The following is an 18,340-nucleotide window of genomic DNA, read 5'->3' on the forward strand; positions in this document are numbered from 1 at the left end:
TATCTCAAATGTGGAGCCCATATTCATTTTCAACCATACCAAAGCATTGGCAGTACGTTGTACGGAGTGCTATCAGCCTGTTATCGTGCATTTGTGAGCATTGATTAGACCATAGTAGTCAGCCACTGTCTATACATTTTCTTGTTCAATAATATAAATCCCACTTTCAGCTAAAAAATAATATAAATCCCACTGCTATTATTTTATTATTATTAGTATTTGTTGTTGTTGTTGTTGTTGTATCAATTAGATTCTGTAAGATTATAAGGAAACAATTAAACAGTAAAAGCAATCTCTCATTCCCAAGAACATAACATGAATTTGATCTTTATTTAGAACTTGTGTTCTTAAAAGATGACTTTGAGGATATGCATATTTTTATCAATTCAGAAGGATCCATTCATTACTTCCATCTGATACAGAAATACTTAAATGAAATGTCTACAAATATGATATTGTATTTTCTTTTACTGTTTATTTGACAGAAATCCTTATTTTCCTTATTTTTAATTATTTTTGTTTGTAATTTTATTCTTCCAGAGGAAATTAATTAATCAAGAGGCAAGATTTTGATTATGAACGAATAATCTCTGTAAATTATATTTACTAAATTGAAGCTACTTTTTAAGTATTTACACAAAACTACATTTTCAAAAAAACATAATTATTAAAAAAACAACTCTTTTTTTTTTCTTTTTTTTTTTTACTATTCAACTAAAAGATCTGACAATGGCTAGTGATATTAATAGATCTTGGTTGGACTGCATTTGTAGCTAAACTATTCCACTCCCCTAATTTATAACATGTCCAAAAAAATATTAAAACACTAAAAGAAAATATATATATATATTATATAGGCCTAAAAACCATGTGCATGGCATGAAGAAGCTGTGACCAGATGATCACTAGTTGTATTACACACCAACCCAATATTGTTAGTTGGATAAGGTTTAATGAATATCAATATTATTCAATCAAGGCCACAGCTCCAGAAAATAAATGAAAAGATTTGAGCAGAGACATATAAAATCTTCAAATTGCAAAAATAAAATAGATTTATAAGTTTTGCCAACTCAATATAGTAGTTCATCCCAAAAACTATGTATATATATTTTTAATATAATAGAATAAGGTTTACATAAGGAGTCAACTACTCAATTATTGCAATCTGACCCAAGAATTAAATTGAAAATTATCAATGCTGGCTTTTGCTGGCAATTGAACACAATTCTTGCTACGGGTCCCAAAGTGGCTCATCTATACATATAATGGGGTCAAGTTGATAGTATCTTTTTTTTATCCTCTTTTTTTTTTTGGGGGGGGGAAAATTAAAAAATAAAACAGGAAAACTTGTTTTCCAAATTAAACTTTTCTAAAACCTATGTATATGCTGGCAAGTCTAATACAGTTACATATATTTATATTATATACATGTGTGCATGTATGCATTTTTTTTTTATTATATATGAAATTCTCAATAAAAATCATAAAATATAGTTTTATTGGCACGTGTAATATTTTTTTAATTAAAGATATACTCACCGATCCAATTTAGGAATAAGCAAAATGAGACCAATGACATTAATCAAGTTAAGGGGTTAATTTGTTTCCAAACAAAAAATTGAAGGGGCTAATTTTATGATCTATCATCCATTTTTACTTATTTACAGCCTTCTTCTTCTAAACTTCCTTGAGTAACCCCTGTGTTACTTTTTATTAAAAAATAATAATAAGCTATTAGATATGATAATTCGTACTCATTTTATTATAATTAACAAGAGGTCATATCTATATATAAAGAGGCTAAAGTTTAATTAGATAAATTATAATAATTTTTTTATTAGCATTAAAATCTTAAATAAACAGTAGATATTTAATATTTTTATAAGTTATATGTAATAAAGTAATAATAATTGACAATATATATATATATATATATATACACTTGACAAGAACACCATACACATAAAGTTCAAAAGACGTAAACAAAGCTCATGGGTCTTGTTACTTTTTGGAGTGTTATACAAGGACAAAAACCAAGTTGGTGCACATTACGTAGACTATGGAGCAATAAATTTATTTGGGTTGGTCTATTTCATGTAGTTACATATGCTTATCTAATTTTTTAATATTCTTGTTTTACTTGAATATTATTTTACAAATATTATATTATATTATATTTGGTGATTAATGTATTTAAAATCATTATTACAAGACAAAACTAAACAAAAAAATAACACACATAAACATATCCACGTGAGTCCTGCTAACTTCTACGTTAATCTTACCAAGCTCACTAATACTCCATATTTTAGCACGTAATTCCAAAAAAATAATAATAATTATTAAAAAAAATTGGACTCAATTAGGAATTTATTAAAAATAATAGGAAATTATTATAAATACGTAAAAAGTCGGGTCCACCTCGAAGAAGAAGCTAAGACTAAGACAGAGCTTCCTTGAAAGTTCACCCCTGGGCCACCGGAGACCACCACGTGGTTCCTCGTGACCCGCACGTTCAACCCCTGATTTCAAGGTCTTACCCTCAATTCCAAGCTCTTCTACGCATTACATTATAGTTTCCGGCCCATATTCTGTGTATCTCACTCACACTCAATTTTTATTCTTTCCTTCTCTTCAAATATCGCCACCTGTAATCTCCTGATATCTCCAATAGTCAAATTAATCACCCAAAAAAAAAAAAAAAAAAAAACCTAGAATTTCATGAATTATGACAATTTTTGTTTTGGAACAAAAGTTTATATTCCTTTTTAGCGGAGATATTTTAAGTGGTAAAGTTTTATTTCTTCTAAATTCAAATTTTGAAATTTTTTGTATTTATTTATTAGCTTGATTTGATGGTAAAATTATTGTGAATATATATCCTAAGATCAAACTCTGGCTTTTTTGAAATCCTTCCTATTCCAATTGAACATTCGACCAAAAAAAAAAAAGAAAAAAATCGCTTGTACTTATCATCATGGCCCTCAAATAATTATGATAACAACGAACATACTAATTGTTGGCTAGTACCAAAACTTTACTCTACATTTGGTTATACAAGAGAGTAGCATATTTTGGTAATAGAAAATCACCGCATGACAATTTGGGACTCGTAAAAGTCGGAGCATGACCTGGTTCGAATTACGTGACTCCAAATTTTTATTAAAAAAAATAAAAAAATCGATTAATTTAAACTTGGCCCGTAAATCGAGCGCGTGAATTTTTATTTAAAATATAAGAAATTAAGAGTGCGATGGGAGTGTATCGAAAAAATGAATAAAATAAAGAAAGGGGGAGGGGGGGATGGTGAAATCAGAACCGTCGCTTTTGTTGGTTTGTCGTTTCGTCGTGTTTGTCGAGAAGGCAAAGGTGGGCCCAGAGTCTGGGTAGACGCACGTGGGCAGATCCAGGCAGGGACGATGGATGAGCTGCCCGTATGTGTATCAATTATTTCTGCTGCCCTACTTGCCCCCATACACTGCCCGAACGCTGTCTCCTGCCCGGGACTTATCCGGTCAGTCTCTCCCACGTGTGGAGAAGAAACATTGCTCCCACGTGTGTCATGGAACGCGATGACCTTTCACTTTCTCTCTCTCTCTCTCTCTCTCTCTCTCAGGGAGTTAATATATTTAAAATTATAATTAATTTAATAAAATATTTTATTTTATTTCTTATTGGGAATGGAGTGCTCTCCCCGTTAAAGAGAAGAGGAAGAAGTGTGGGTCCCACAATGCACATACTGTCACTGTTTCTCTTTCCCTTGCAAGGACAAACTCGAGGAGAATCCGTACCCCCAACCCTCTTAATCCCACTAATTAAGCAAGTTTTTGCTACAATCCACCGTCACCCTATAAATCCCATTTTCTTTTCTTTTTCCCTTTCTTTCCTTCGCAAATTTGTATTTAGGCAAATTTTATTTTATACTTCTTTTACTTCCATTTCACATTTTTTTTCTAATTATAGTTTTATATATATATATATATATCAAAACGGCTTTATTTGTCCATTTTTATATGACATTAGTTAATATTAACAGTTAAAAGATAAAAATAAATTAAAAATTTTGAATTTAGATATAAAAATATATGTTTGGTTTTAACAATTAAAATTAACTTAATAATGGTTAATAAAAACAGATAAATTAGTATTTTTTTTTTATAATTTTAGAAAACTAAAAGGAAAAAACAATGACTTTTCAAAACTATAAAATTTAAGTGGAACAAAGATAAAATTGATGGGGTGTAAATGAAATTTTTTTCTTTGTGTTTTTTTCTTCCATGTTCCACAATGGTCTTAAAAAAAATGCTTTTATTATTAAGCAATACTAGAGATATTATCAAGCGTTCATGTGCCATCATTTATTTGTTGAAAAATAAATATAATTTAATTATAAATAAGTAACACTTCAAAGAATATATCTATTTTAGAGATACCAATTAATCTATCAAATGATTTATCAAGTGATAAGTATTATTATATTTTATGTTATATTTAATTATGGTTTACTTTTTTTTAGAAACAATTCTAAAAGTAGCAAATAAATTTATTGAGATATATTAAATATTATATGTCAAAATTTAACTGATTTATATTTAGTTTCACTTTCACTTACCTTTCAAAAGTTCATTCACATATAACAAAATTATATTAATATGTTAAATTGACATATGGCATTTGATTTATACATACTGGTAAATTTGTATTCTACTTCTAATATTTTCTTCTTTTTTTTTTTTTTCTTTGTCCTTTAAGCATTTCACTTATCCAACAATATTTAAGGTATATTAAATTTCATCTAATAAAATAAAAATATGTAATTGTGCAATATTATCTTTGTATATTAGTATATGTACATTTTTTAGTAAATTCTAAAATAAGTGCATTTTAAAAAGCATTTTTATAGACTTTTTAGTATCTTTAGCATTAGTCTTGGTAATTATTTAATTATGTTTGATAGTGTTTTTTTTTTTTTCATAATAAAGTATTTATATTCAAATGGCAGCGCATAGAAAAGCCATTACAAAATGGGTTAAAACTTTTAGATAATATTTTTAAACTAAAATATGCAAATTTTAGGTATTTAATGTTTTCGTTAAAACACGAAGCATTTATTGCAAGTAGCATATTCAAGAAATATGTACATTAAATAGGTGGTATTGATACAAAATTAAACAAGGGCTACTTCTATAATTTTTAAAAATAAAAGGTAATTTTACAAAATCGATGAAATATAGAAAATTTTCTCCTTTTCTTTATCATTTTTTAGGCTCTATTTAAGATTAATTTTGAAGCTTTAAAACTGATTATCAAAACCATGTATTTACTTTTCCTTATATTTGTTAAAATATATCTCTATTTTATAATAATATATATATCTCCATCTAAAGGAATAATAGTTCTTTTTAAAAACCTTAAATTCCTATTTCTATGTTTTGATATGTATAAACTTTAAGATATTATTGCATATTATGATAAATTTATATTTAGATTAATTATTACATGCTAAAATAGATAAATAATTATAAATTGTTAAACTTATAATTATTTATACATTTTTTTGGGAAAAAAATTATATTTACAAAGCTTAAATTTTGATCTTAATTTAATATTTCGAAGAAAATAGGAATAGTTATTCTACCTTAAATGTTTGGTAAAATTAACAAATTCTGATTATACAAGAATGTATATATATCTGACAGTTATTTTTGATAAAATTCACAAATTCTGATTACATAATTATTTTTTAGAAACAACAAAAGACTAACTTTTGACATTTTGATTTTATAGCTTCTCTAATTATCTGTAATTAAAATACAAATTTTATATCTTATTAAAAAAGTTAATATTATTTTTTGTCCTAAATCTATTGGTATTATCTATTGAACAACATTATCATCAACATTTTTTTACACTTTATTTTTATTTACTATGTATATATATATTTTGGGTAAACATTTAATGTAGTTATGATTTTTTTTTTTAAAAAAAAAAAAACTGTGCAAGATATTATATAATATCATGAGTAAAGAGATGATAATAAATAATGTACATTTTAGTTATTATATACTGTAACATCAATTAAACAATATTATTTACCAAACAATTAAATTTTCATTTCAAATCATCAACAATTATAAAATAATAATTTATTAAATACTTAACCAATTATTTTGAAAGATGATTATCTCTCTAGCAAAGTTAAAATTAATTATCTTAAAGCTATGGCAATACTAAACTTAACCTTAGTATGGAAGGAACGAAAGAATGTAGATATTTTGTCTTTTTAGATATTTTGTCTTTGAATGCATACAAATTTTCTTTTTGCTAAATTATCATTGTATTTTTGGTAACATCTTATTATTGAGAATATAAAATTATCTTATTTTCGCATTTTTGTTTTGTTTACTTAAAGTTTTATAAAATATTTTTGTCATAAAATTAATTTTTTTGGTAATAATAAAATTATTTAGTTAATAATTAATAAACTATACATTTTTAATATTTGCCCAATGTAAAATCTAAGATGTTTAAGAAAACCGTATATACATATTTTGGTATTAACGGAATAAAAATAATTTTCGTCATTTGGGTAATTACTCATTATTAACAAATGATCCAAACTCATCATTTTGTTTCGTGTATGATTCAAGTATATTAAAAACACAGGCTTGAAATATTGCAAAATCTTATAAATTGAAGGTACTAAAATTCATATTTTCCAATATTTAAAAAATATATATCCATTTTTTCTTATTCTAGCATTATTTTTCTTCCTATTTCTAGTTTTAGATTAATGAAATAATAAAAGTTAAATGAAATCTGAAAAACACTTAATCACACCATACACCAGTATATGAAATCCATTTAAATGTTGAAATAATATGTATCTCATGCAAATAATTCGTACTTGTTCCATTAGGACCATAGGTTAACACATATGTGTTTCGCTACAGCATTTTAAAATTAAATTTTGTTTTAAAATATTTTAAAATAAATATTTCGAATTTTATGTCTCTGCTAATTGAAATATAAAAACAAACTATTTGGATAACTATATTTTAACTTCCAAACTATACCTTTTTTCTTTTTACACTTTATCCCTTATATTACAAAACCTCTCATGCTTCCCTTTTTTTTTTTCTTTTTTTTTTTAACCTTTTTCTTTTTTTACATTTTTCCCCTAATGTTTCCCTTTGCCGCATTCACATTAAAGACATTTTTATTTTTATTTTTTTATTCAAGGGTAACTAAATTTTACCATTCTTAGATGTACTACTTTTTGCACTTTCCTTTGTCTAATCATAAAATTTTACAAAAGTTATCATGCACAAATTAAAACATAAAGGAATTAATTAAAAAAAAATTTATAAACAAAGTTGTAAGAGTTATGCATTTAATTTCATCAAATTTATATGTTAAAATGAATGATTGAAATTAAATGAGTATCAATAGGATCAAGTGAATTCTTAAAGAATAATCAATGAAACTGTTGTCAATTGGTACGGTAAAAACTAAATAGCGTTTTCATGGAAAAAAATGTTTGATAAAATTGATTAGCATTGAGATCAAGTGACACGTGGCCTTGATGCATTAGTTGGGTAAGACCTAAATCCACTATGAGATTGGTGTTTTTAAGGAATCCGACGGTGGAAGGATCACTGTTGTGGTCATTATCCAAGGGACTGGAAAGCGACAGCAGCGTATTAGGGAAGGAGACGTTGTAGGTAACCCCTCCGACAGGACTAGCTGGCCAATTGGCCCACGTGTTGCCCACCTCTGCGCGTGTGTTCCTCTGAAAGCTCTCTCTCCCTGTCCCTCGACCACATAATATTCCTATTAGTCTTTCACACCTACGACCCATAAAGTCTTCTCCTTCCACCCCCCCCCACCTTTTTTTTTTTTTTTTTTTTGGCTTAGAAATAATAATGATAATAATAATTTATTTTTCCCTAAAGTGTGTAAAAATAGTAAGAGCATTTTTTTTACCCAAAAAAAAAAAAGGGTAAAAGCATTTGCATGTAAAACGTAAGCATCCTTGCTACATAAATTCTAAACCTGCTAAATTTTCACATATTAATAGCAAGAAACTAATAAATTGTACAAAATATTATTTACCTTTATGCATGGATTTTTTATTAATTTTTCGACTATATTAATATCTCAACATATCAATTGGTGTTTAAAAATTTAATAAACAAATTGACAATTGTAGTCAACCCAAAAGCACCTATAATATATATTCATTTACTTTGCTTTTTAGCTAGAAACATGATGTAGTGTTTGGAGAGTTTTGAAGTTCATGCAACTTTTTATTAAAGTTATACTTTAAAGCACCTTTGTTTTGACAAAAGTTTCTTATAATTTATTTATTGAGGAAAAAATATATGAAGTTTATCAATAACATAAATATGCAACGTTTCACAAATTCCTACTCATTAAGAATTTATATATAATTTATATATATATATATATATGTAAGGGTCAAGAAAATAAGGCAATGTTATATATTCTCTTTGATTAAGTTTTAAAACAAGATTAACACAAAAATTTAAAGAATAAAAATAATAACATGAATTACTTGGCTTATAAAGACAAAATTAAATGTTTCTTTAATATGTAAGTATCATATTCTTTAAAAAAAATATTATTCGATCAGTGTTTGTGACAGTTACTAATAAAATCTATATGTAATTTATTAATTTAAATGATTGTTTAAAAATTTGCTTTTCCAAACTAAAATTTTTTTTTAAATTCAAAATTAATATATAATTAAAAACAACTAATTATCAGTTATTATGTTAACAATAATCTTATTAGTAATCATCATCATTAGACATTGGTGACAAAATTTTTACTTTTTTTTCTCTATATTAAAGTGTCCTAATTTCTTTCCCTTTCCCAATATTATTGTCTTTTTCAATTCTTCCTTATTTCTTTTTTTTTGAATAAATATGGTCTTTGTCAAGAAAATGACATAAATTTTACAAAGTTAACGATAGTGATAAACAATATACACATGTTTTAGATTATGCTAAAATTTGATACCTTTTAATTCAAAATATGTAGGAATTTTAGGTGTAATTTACTTTAAATGAAATCCTAATGTACGTGTACATGTCCGTTAGTCAATTAATGACAGAGATTAGACAACTAATTGCTGCTTACAATTTGACTGTCAATTGTCATGGTGCAAAACAAATAATAAAACCATAAACATTTATTTTATTTTTTTAATTTGTAATAAACGTATAAAAGAAATAATTATTTGACAGACAGAGAGGTCGATCGGCCTTTTGTGTTGATGGATGGAAGATTAGCTTAGTTGTCAAATCTAAGATGAAAACATCAATCGTCATCGGGATCTGAGATTTCATAGTACGTAATACAATATTAATTCAAATACGTACGTACAATTAGTTATTAAGCAGGTCTGCTTTCAAGCCTTTATATTTGCACAACATCAGCGATTAAAAGATAATATATAAGCGAAATGAGGTGTACTTATTTATTTATTTTTTGAATAATTCATCTCGTTATTAAAATTTATCATTCAAATTCCTACTCATATATATATATCAATAGATGTGCTATATTATTGGATATTAAATTTTTCACGTAAAATAAAATATATATATATATATATATATATATTATAAATACAAAAAGAATATTATTATAAATGATAAAAAAATGAAATGTAAATATGATTTAAAATATTGATATTTTTAACAATATTTTTTTAAAATTTTTAATTTCTAATTGGTAAATAAGAAATATAAGTTTAAAATAGGTAAAATTTTCATAATTTTTAATATTTTTCTGAAACCATCCCTTTGTATATACATATATAAAATTATATAATTTCTTCAATTTACAAGTTTATCCAATTTTAGCCTTAATATATATATATATATATATATTTTAAATTTTTATTTTTTGATAGGTAAATAAGAAATATAAGTTTAAAATCTGTAAAATTTTCATAATTTTTAATATTTTTTAAACATTCTTTTTTATATACATATATCAATGCGATTTTCTTCAATTTACAAGTTTATCTAGTTTTAGCCTTAAAAAAATTATATATATATATATATTTATATATATATGTGTGTATATGTATTTCTTTAAAAATTTTATTTTGTAATAGGTAAATAAGAAATATAAGTTTAAAATAGGTAAAATTTTCATAATTTTCAATATTTTTTAAAAACCGTCCCTTATACATATATATATATATATATATATGTCTTTAAAAAATTTTTTTTTTTAATAGGTAAATAAGAAATATAAGTTTAAAATGGATAGAATTTTCATAATTTTCAATATTTTTTCGAAACCATCTCTTCATATATATATATAATTTTCTTCAATTTACAAGTTTATCTAATTTTAGCCTTTGAAAATATATATCTGTATATATATATTTATAATTTTCTTCAATTTACAAGTTTTTCTAACTTGAGCCTTAAAAGAAAAAAGTTATTTGTTTAATTTAAAAAGAGTTTGTTTAATTTAAAATTATTGTTGCATTTTGGTTAGATATACCTTAGATTATTCGAAAATTCTTTGTCAAATTCCTTGTATTTATGGAATATCTTATTACAAGTCTGTTTTGATTAGAATTGCTTTGTAAAATGGTGAAAATGCTTTGGGGAAAATATATTTTAAAAACTTTCCGTTGCCGGGACTTGAACCCGGGTCTCTCGGGTGAGAGCCGAGTATCCTAACCAACTAGACTACAACGGATTGTTGAAATCATTAGATGTCTATTTATTTATAATGTTATATAATTTCTTCATACGCATAACGAGCTATAATTGTGCGGTCTCTCAATCTTTTTGTTTCGTTTTGTAATTTTTTTTAAAATTATTTTTGTGAGAAAATCATTGAATAATGATACCTTCAATGTATTATTTAAGCTATTATATAAGCAGACAAATAAAACGGATATGCGTCTGATTGCATAAATCATGTGTGGGACCAAACTTGTTAATTAAAACAAATGATGCTTTATAGTGTCGTATAATTAGAAGGTAGAAACTTATTTACCAAATTATCAAATTACAAAAATTGTTTACTTCTTCTTTTACTCAAAATCACCATTTTTCATTTAAAAGTTTTGCTATTTTCGAAAACTCCTAATTTGTTACTATGTTTTGATTTTTTTTTTTAAATCTAATTTAAAAAAGTAAACTATTTTATCCAACCATTTAAATTGTTAAACTATATATGGATCTCACTAGTGATGATCATCAAAACTTATAAATAACATTTCTTTTTAATGTTAAAACCCGCCATTTAAAATTTAAAAAGAATTCAATAAGAAGATAAAAATTAAGTTTTACTATTTGTTATCAGAAGTGATAAATGTTTGTAGAATTTATGGTAAAATAAAAAAATATTAATTAGATGCATCTAATTATATATTAATTTTTTTATATTAAATTCTTAATTAGGAAAAATTAATTTTTTTAGAATAGCCAATTATATAAATTATCAAATAATATATAAGTTCTACTTATTAATAAATATTAATAGTGAGAAATAGTATTTTTTTATAGTTAAAAATTCTATTAGAGGAGAATCCAAATTCATAAAATAGATAAAGTTATTACAAGCTGACCCAAAAACAAAAGATAACAATACACAGTTTAAAAGATATTAAAAAACTATAAAAATGTTTCCTTTCCCCATATTACCATATTTTGTAAGCTTTATATACCATCTAAATCCTAAAAATACATTTGTCTTATTATTTTTCTTGTCAAACACTAAATTATAGAACTAAATTAGGAGATAAGAAAATATTTTAGTGAAATTAATACCAAACTAGTATTAGCAATATTATGCTCAAAAAATTGACAACGATAAAATTATGTCTATTTATTTATTTACTTTGGTTTTGTGATTTTTTAAAACATTAATTTATTTTTATTTTTCTTAAGTTTCGCATCTCATATTAATTTTTAAATATTTTCTGTTTTTGTTGTCCTAAAAACAGATCATGTGCTTCATAAATAAAATATTTCTCTATTAAAGTCAATAAAAGTTCCTTTTTTTTAGTTCAATTAAATATTTTAGTTTTCGTTTAATAGGGTCCCATGATAAAATTCATCATCTTTCACAGGAAAGTTCTGATTAATCTACGTAAAACAAGAAACCTTTAATTTAAATTTTTATTTTTTAAATTAAGAGAAGGGATATGAGATAAGTGATGGAAGATCTGGGGCAAGAAATTGCTAATATTATTACAGGCAACAATCACATTACTTCTCCATTATTGGTTCGTGGGATTTATTTATTTATTTTTTTCTCTCTGTCTAATTGTTTAAAATAAAGCTACACATTTTCCTAGAAGAGATGAAAATTATTTTCTTGGTTCATAGCATGTGCATGGCATATAATGTAGAAAAGCCATAGAAACACAAATTATTTAAGGTTTTATTATATAAATCCTTCTTAGGGTTTTGAAATATTTTAGTTATTTTGCTCTTACTTTTCATATTTTACTTGCATTCAAATTATACTTAGAAATCCTAAACGAGATGAGTATATTTGAATAGAACAATATTACATCGAAAATAAAATTTAATAATAAAATCTCATTGCCAAGTTCGAATTTTCCAGGTTTCACTATCAAGATAAAAAAAAAAAAAAATTTAATAATGATAAATGAAAATAAAAATAAAAATGTATTAATGTAACTAATCTACATTATTATTATTATTATTATTATTATTATTATATGATAGGGGGAAAATGTTGAATCTAAGCATGTTGACTCCCAATTGGGAATGGGATCCTGCAAAAATGTGTATAGGGATCGCAATTAATGGGATTGAGACTTCATTAGAGATGGTCCAGCCTTGAGATGTGAATGCTGAAATAACTTCTCCAAAGTGTAGTATATATAGAAGGTTTCCAAGTGAAATGGTCCCAAATCAATCATCTTACTACTATCACTTTGGAATTTATATTGTATATTCAATATGTTCCACATGCCCCTTTTTTTAATTATAATTTTTATTTGATCAATGAAAATATGGTTTAAAAATAGCTTTCCTTTTATTGCAAATTAAATTTGTTCCTTGTCATATAAATTAGTATTTCTCTCTTTACCTCAAAAGTGAATGACCTAATAGCTCAAACTCAATTTTTCGAGACAATTTTTTTACCTTTTAGACAAAGTTTGTAAAACAAAAATTTTGGGCATATTTCATTTCAACCTTACGAGGTTTAGTATATGAATGTTGATGATATTAAATCCAAAAAGTACAAAGAAACAATAAAGAAAAAAATGATACTTTTTGAAACCAGGTAAAGGTTGATATTTTGGGTCAAACTTCAGAAATGTGAACAATATTAACCCAAAACTATTTTGAAAAATTGCTAAGCAAAAACTAAAAAGATAAAATGCCGGAAAATCTACAATTCCGAAAACAAATACAAATCTTTTTTTTGGGTATTAAAAAAAAAAAAAAAGTGAGTTATTGAAGAATAAATTAGGGAGACACATGGTTTTGACGAAGTATAACAGCTAAATGGGAACAAAAGTTGGGAGAGGGTACCATAAAGGAGAGAATGAAAAGCAAATCAAGCAGCCTCCGGAAAGGGCCAAAAGAACCCTCCACTTAGTCACTATCAATGAGGTCATAAATCCAACAGAGCTCCTTTTAGAGGTTTTTATCTGAATCCAATGCACAATTTCTCGTAAAACAAGAACTAACAAGATCCAGATTAAGTAGTAAACAAGGAAGCTGAAAACTGTTTATATACACATTTTATAACAGAGTTTTGAAGGAAAAAAAAAAAAAAAAAAAAAAAAACTTCTATGTATAAATAACAAGATTACATACATTAAAATGGTAGAGATACAGAGTGGGCGAGTACTATCACGTTTTTGAAGTTGTAAAGAAGAGGGAAAATTTTGGAGGAGCTGAAAAAATTTCAATGATCTCCACCTTCTTTCTTCTTTCTTCCAAAGAATTCTCTTGAAAATTTGTTTGATTTTTTTCTCTTCTCTTTGTTTTCCCATCTACTGCTTCCCTTCTGGGGCCTCTTCTATGGTCATCTCTACCATTTCAACTCCACCGAAACCTCCATCATCGGTGCCAATGGTGGATTGGGAATCATTAATGCCAGACCCAGCTTGGATTTCCTTGAACATTGCCATGACCTGGATCATTGTGGGGCGTCGCCATGGTCGATCATCCAAACAAGCACAAGCCACCTTTAAGTGCTCTAAAAGCTCCATCTCAAGGGTTGGATCTTCTTTCATGAGCTCTGGATCAAAAACATCACTTATTTTCAATTTAGCATGTTGTTTTACCCACCCCACAAGATTGTTGTCACCGAAATCTGCTGAATCCGTTGGCCGTTTCCCAGTGAGCAACTCGAGCAAAACTACACCATAACTGTATACATCACCTTTTGTTGAACATCTGAAGCTCTGGTAGTATTCAGGAGGGACGTAGCCCGGTGTGCCTGCCAAAGTGCTAACGCTCAAGTGGGTATCCATTGCACTCATAAGCCTGGCCATTCCAAAATCAGAGACTCTAGCTTCAAGATTTTCGTCAAGCAGGACATTGCTCGATTTCATGTCCCGGTGAATGATGTGGGGGATGCAATTGTGATGAAGAAAAGCCAATCCCCTGGCAGCTCCAATGGCAATCTTCCTCCTTACAGACCAATTCAGTTTGATCCCAGCTTTCTTTTGGTCATGTAAAACGTCTTCTAAGCTTCCATACCTCATGTATTCATAAACCAAAAGTCTTTCTTCTCCTACTTTGCAGTATCCCAAAAGTGGAACAAGGTTTCTGTGTTTGATCTTGCCGATGGTTTCCATCTCAGCGGTGAATTCTCGATCACCCTGTCCACTGATATGAATTAGTTTCTTAATGGCTACAATGCTTCCATCTTTCAACTGGGCCTTGTACACATCACCAAAACCACCAGAGCCTATAAGGCTGTCATTGTGGAAACCATTGGTGGCCTCAAGGAGATCAGCGAAAGTGAGCTTCCGTAGTGGCTTCTCAAATGTGGCCAGGTTGATGCTTAATGCTTCCCGGGCGCCGGTTAGCTTCCAGCTCACATTTGCAGTGCCAGAGTGGGAATGGCTGTCTATGTAAACGTCCAAGCTAGAATCCTTCTTTTTCCTCCTTTTCCTTGTTTCAATGGCTACTATGATCAAACCAAAGATGCAGAAGAGGGAGAACAACAACCCCATTGCCACACTCCCTGCAAGGGATGCTTGTCTACGATGAGACTTCTGATGCTGGGAATTCGAATTCGTCCCTGAATCTCGTCCACATAATTGAAGAGGGTAGCCACAGAGGCCGGAATTATTAGCAAACCTAAAACTGGGGAACGTTTCGAACTGACCACTCTCAGGAATAGTTCCATTGAGAAAGTTGTTTGAAAGATCAATCTCATTGAGCATGGAAAGTTTAGTCAAACTCATTGGGATAGTCCCTTCAAGGCTATTACTAGAAAGATCAAGAATATTAAGACTATTCAAATTTCCCAAGTCTTCTGGGATTGAACCGGAGAGACTATTGTGGCCCAAATTCAATATATAAAGATATTGCATCTTTCCAATCTCCTTTGGAATGCTACCAGACAACATATTATGTGAAATATCAAGGAAAATCATAGACCCATCATGGTTGAATGTTGGTTGGATAATACCTTTATAGACTCTAGTGAAGTTGCAGGGATTCTTGGTTGAAATCCTGCTCAATTGCTCCTGCCTAATCCCTGCAAACTCGAGCAAATTCCCAGCTCCATGGCACTCCTTACTTCCATCATTCTTGATATAAACAAAATTCTTCGAAGCCACGAAATTCACGGCGATATTCCCGGATTGCTTGAACAACGCAGGAGGGATTGTACCATTCAAGTTGTTTGTATTAAGATCCAACCATATCAAGCTCTTGCAGTCTCCAAGCTCAGGTGGAATGCTTCCATGGAAGGAGTTGTTACTCAGTTTCAATATTGCAAGATTTGGAAGCCTTCCCATCCAACCAGGAATCTCACCACTCAACCTGTTATTGGCCAAGGAGATCCAATTCAAGCGGGTACAATTGCTTAAACCCGAAGGAATCGAACCCGTTAGCTCATTGAAATCCAAGATTAGATTCTCAAGTGATTGGATGTACATTAGCTCTTGTGGGATTTCACCATGAAGCTGATTCAACCAGAGGATCAAATCTTTAAGGTTGGATAGAGAACCCAAACTCGAAGGGATTGTTCCTGTCAGATAATTGAAGCTCAAATCAAGTGAAACGAGCTTAGAACAGTTGTTCAGAGTTGGTGGAATAGAGCCCGCAAACTGATTGTTTTGAAGGAAAAGCTCCTTCAAACTGTAAGCAGGATCTTGACAGAGACCGAATGGGATAGACCCGGAAAAATTATTGGAGCTCAGATCCAAAGACTCCAAACCGGTAAGCTTTGAAAGAGAATCAGGCAAGGTCCCGAAGAAGTTGTTGAATGAAAGAGACAGAGACTTCAAGCTTGTGAGTTTCATGAAAGTTTCAATCGGCAATTCGCCGGAGAATCCGTTGTCGGAGATATGAAGGGATTCCAACGAAGAGCAAGCGCTCAATGCATCGGGAACCGAACCCACAAGTTTATTGGAAGAGAGGTCGAGCTCGAGCAAGCCAGAACACGAATCGAACAGGGTCAGAGGAATTTCACCTTGAAAACGATTCGCACCCAGAGAAAGTACCTTCAAATTCTCGGAGGGAAAAATCGGAATCGGACCCGAAAAATTGTTGCTCGAGATGTTCAAGAACACGAGCTCTTTGCAGGAGGAGATTGCTCGGCCAATGTCGCCGGAGAGCTTGTTGCCGGAGATGTCAAGGTGAGCCAACGCCGAGCAATCTCCGAACGAAGGGATAGGAATCGAGAAATTGTTGTTGGAAATGTCCAAATGCTTCAATTTCTCACAGGCAGAGAAGCTCATATCCCCTGCGATTTTGTTCCCTTTCAGAGCCAAGTGTTCAATCTCATTGCAAACACCTCGGGATAAGATCCATGGAACCACGTTCTGACCCAAAATCCTATTGAAAGAAAGATCAAGAACCTGCACGCTCAGCCTCAATCCGGAGGAGTCTTCTTTTCTGGAAAAATCCAGGGAATTGGAGGAAAGATTCAGGGACTTCAAGCTCGAGCAAGAACCGAAGTTGGAAATATCAGAGAGAGGACCAGACAAAGCATTGAGGGATAGATCTATTTTGCTGAGTAGAGCTCCACACTTGGATGATGATCCAGAAGGGAAAGAAATGGAGCCGCTGAGATTTGCTGATTTCAGAGTAAGAGTTTCCAAGTGGTCGAGGGTGAAGAGGAAGGTGAAAACGAGGCTCAGATTGGTGTTCAAGCGGATGGAGCTCAAATCTATGGCGGAAACTCGGGTTGCTACGCAGGTAACGCCACGGAAGGAGGTACATGGGTTTTGGCCAGGAAGCCAGTTTTGGAGCTCAGAAGGCTTTGGGTTTGGAAGAGAAGCTTTGAAGTTCAGAAGCTGCAGGGTATCTCTGGAAGACGAAGAAGAAGAAGAAGAAGAAGACGTTGAAACTGAGACGGCTTTGGGAGAGAAATAAGCAAGAAAGAGAAGCAAGAAAAGGAAGTGAGAGTGTGAAATAACAAAGTGGGTTTTCATTGTTTTCTCTCTTTTCTTTTTCTGGCTTTTTAGTGGGCAGTGAAGTGATGGATAGGAAAGAGTTTTGGGTTTTCAGGAGGTGAAGAAATCCGCCATTAGAGAAGAGAGAGAGTGAGAGCTCAGAAGCTATGGAAGCTACCCTCGTGAGTTTATTTCTAGAGAGAGAAAGGAGAAGAGAGAGAGAGAGAGAAGGGAGTCAAAAGTCTGAGTAAGGATGGTAAGAAGGGTATTTATCAAATGGGGGAGGAGGGTGAGTGAGTGAAACACACAGCTGTTGCTCACATGCCATGTGAGTATGCGACTCTCTCTCTCTCTCTCTCTCTCTCTCTCTCTCTATAAAAACTTATTTTCTCTCTCTAAAAACACAGACTTTTTTTTATTTTAATCTCCTTTTGTTTCACAAAATAATGATTTCTTTCTTTTTGGGAATTGTTAAAAAATTATTTGATTTTTGTCTGTCTAATGGGAGTTTCCAAGTGCATGAGATTAAGGAGAGATGTGAAAATGAATTTCTTATGATGATGGTGATAATCTTTTTTTATGATTATTATTTTATTTTATTTTTATTTTGTTTGTGTTATTAAATTCTCTCTCTCTCTCTCTCTCTCTCTTTGGGAAGAAGGAAAGTAAGAGAGAAAAGAAAAAGAAAATTAGAAGGGTTTTTGTCTCTCTAGC

The 18,340-nt window shown here is 29.5% G+C and overlaps 1 protein-coding gene and 1 non-coding gene across 3 annotated transcripts; both read right to left on the bottom strand.

Annotated features, from left to right (window-relative positions):
• Window positions 1-10,679: 10,679 nt before the first annotated feature.
• Window positions 10,680-10,752, bottom strand: TRNAE-CUC (transfer RNA glutamic acid (anticodon CUC)). Its single transcript has one exon. It is a non-coding gene; the product is annotated as a tRNA-Glu (tRNA).
• Window positions 10,753-13,674: 2,922 nt separating this feature from the next.
• On the bottom strand, window positions 13,675-17,984 carry LOC107425559 (systemin receptor SR160). 2 transcript variants are annotated; one of them, XR_007242434.2, is made up of 2 exons: window positions 13,863-17,984; window positions 13,675-13,693 (listed from the first exon to the last, which is right to left on the bottom strand). XR_007242434.2 is itself a non-coding variant. In XM_048478942.2 (1 exon), the coding sequence occupies exon 1, from the start codon at window positions 17,663-17,665 to the stop codon at window positions 14,042-14,044; it is 3,624 nt and encodes a 1,207-aa protein (XP_048334899.1). In that variant the 5' UTR covers window positions 17,666-17,984; the 3' UTR covers window positions 13,718-14,041. The 2 variants fall into 2 exon arrangements, 1 of the variants encoding a protein (XP_048334899.1); XM_048478942.2 differs by lacking the exon at window positions 13,675-13,693 and having other exon boundaries at window positions 13,718-17,984.
• Between the last annotated feature and the right edge of the window lie 356 nt (window positions 17,985-18,340).

The sequence above is a fragment of the Ziziphus jujuba genome, chromosome 7 (genome assembly GCF_031755915.1).
Source record: "Ziziphus jujuba cultivar Dongzao chromosome 7, ASM3175591v1".
Taxonomy (NCBI): Eukaryota; Viridiplantae; Streptophyta; class Magnoliopsida; order Rosales; family Rhamnaceae; genus Ziziphus; species Ziziphus jujuba.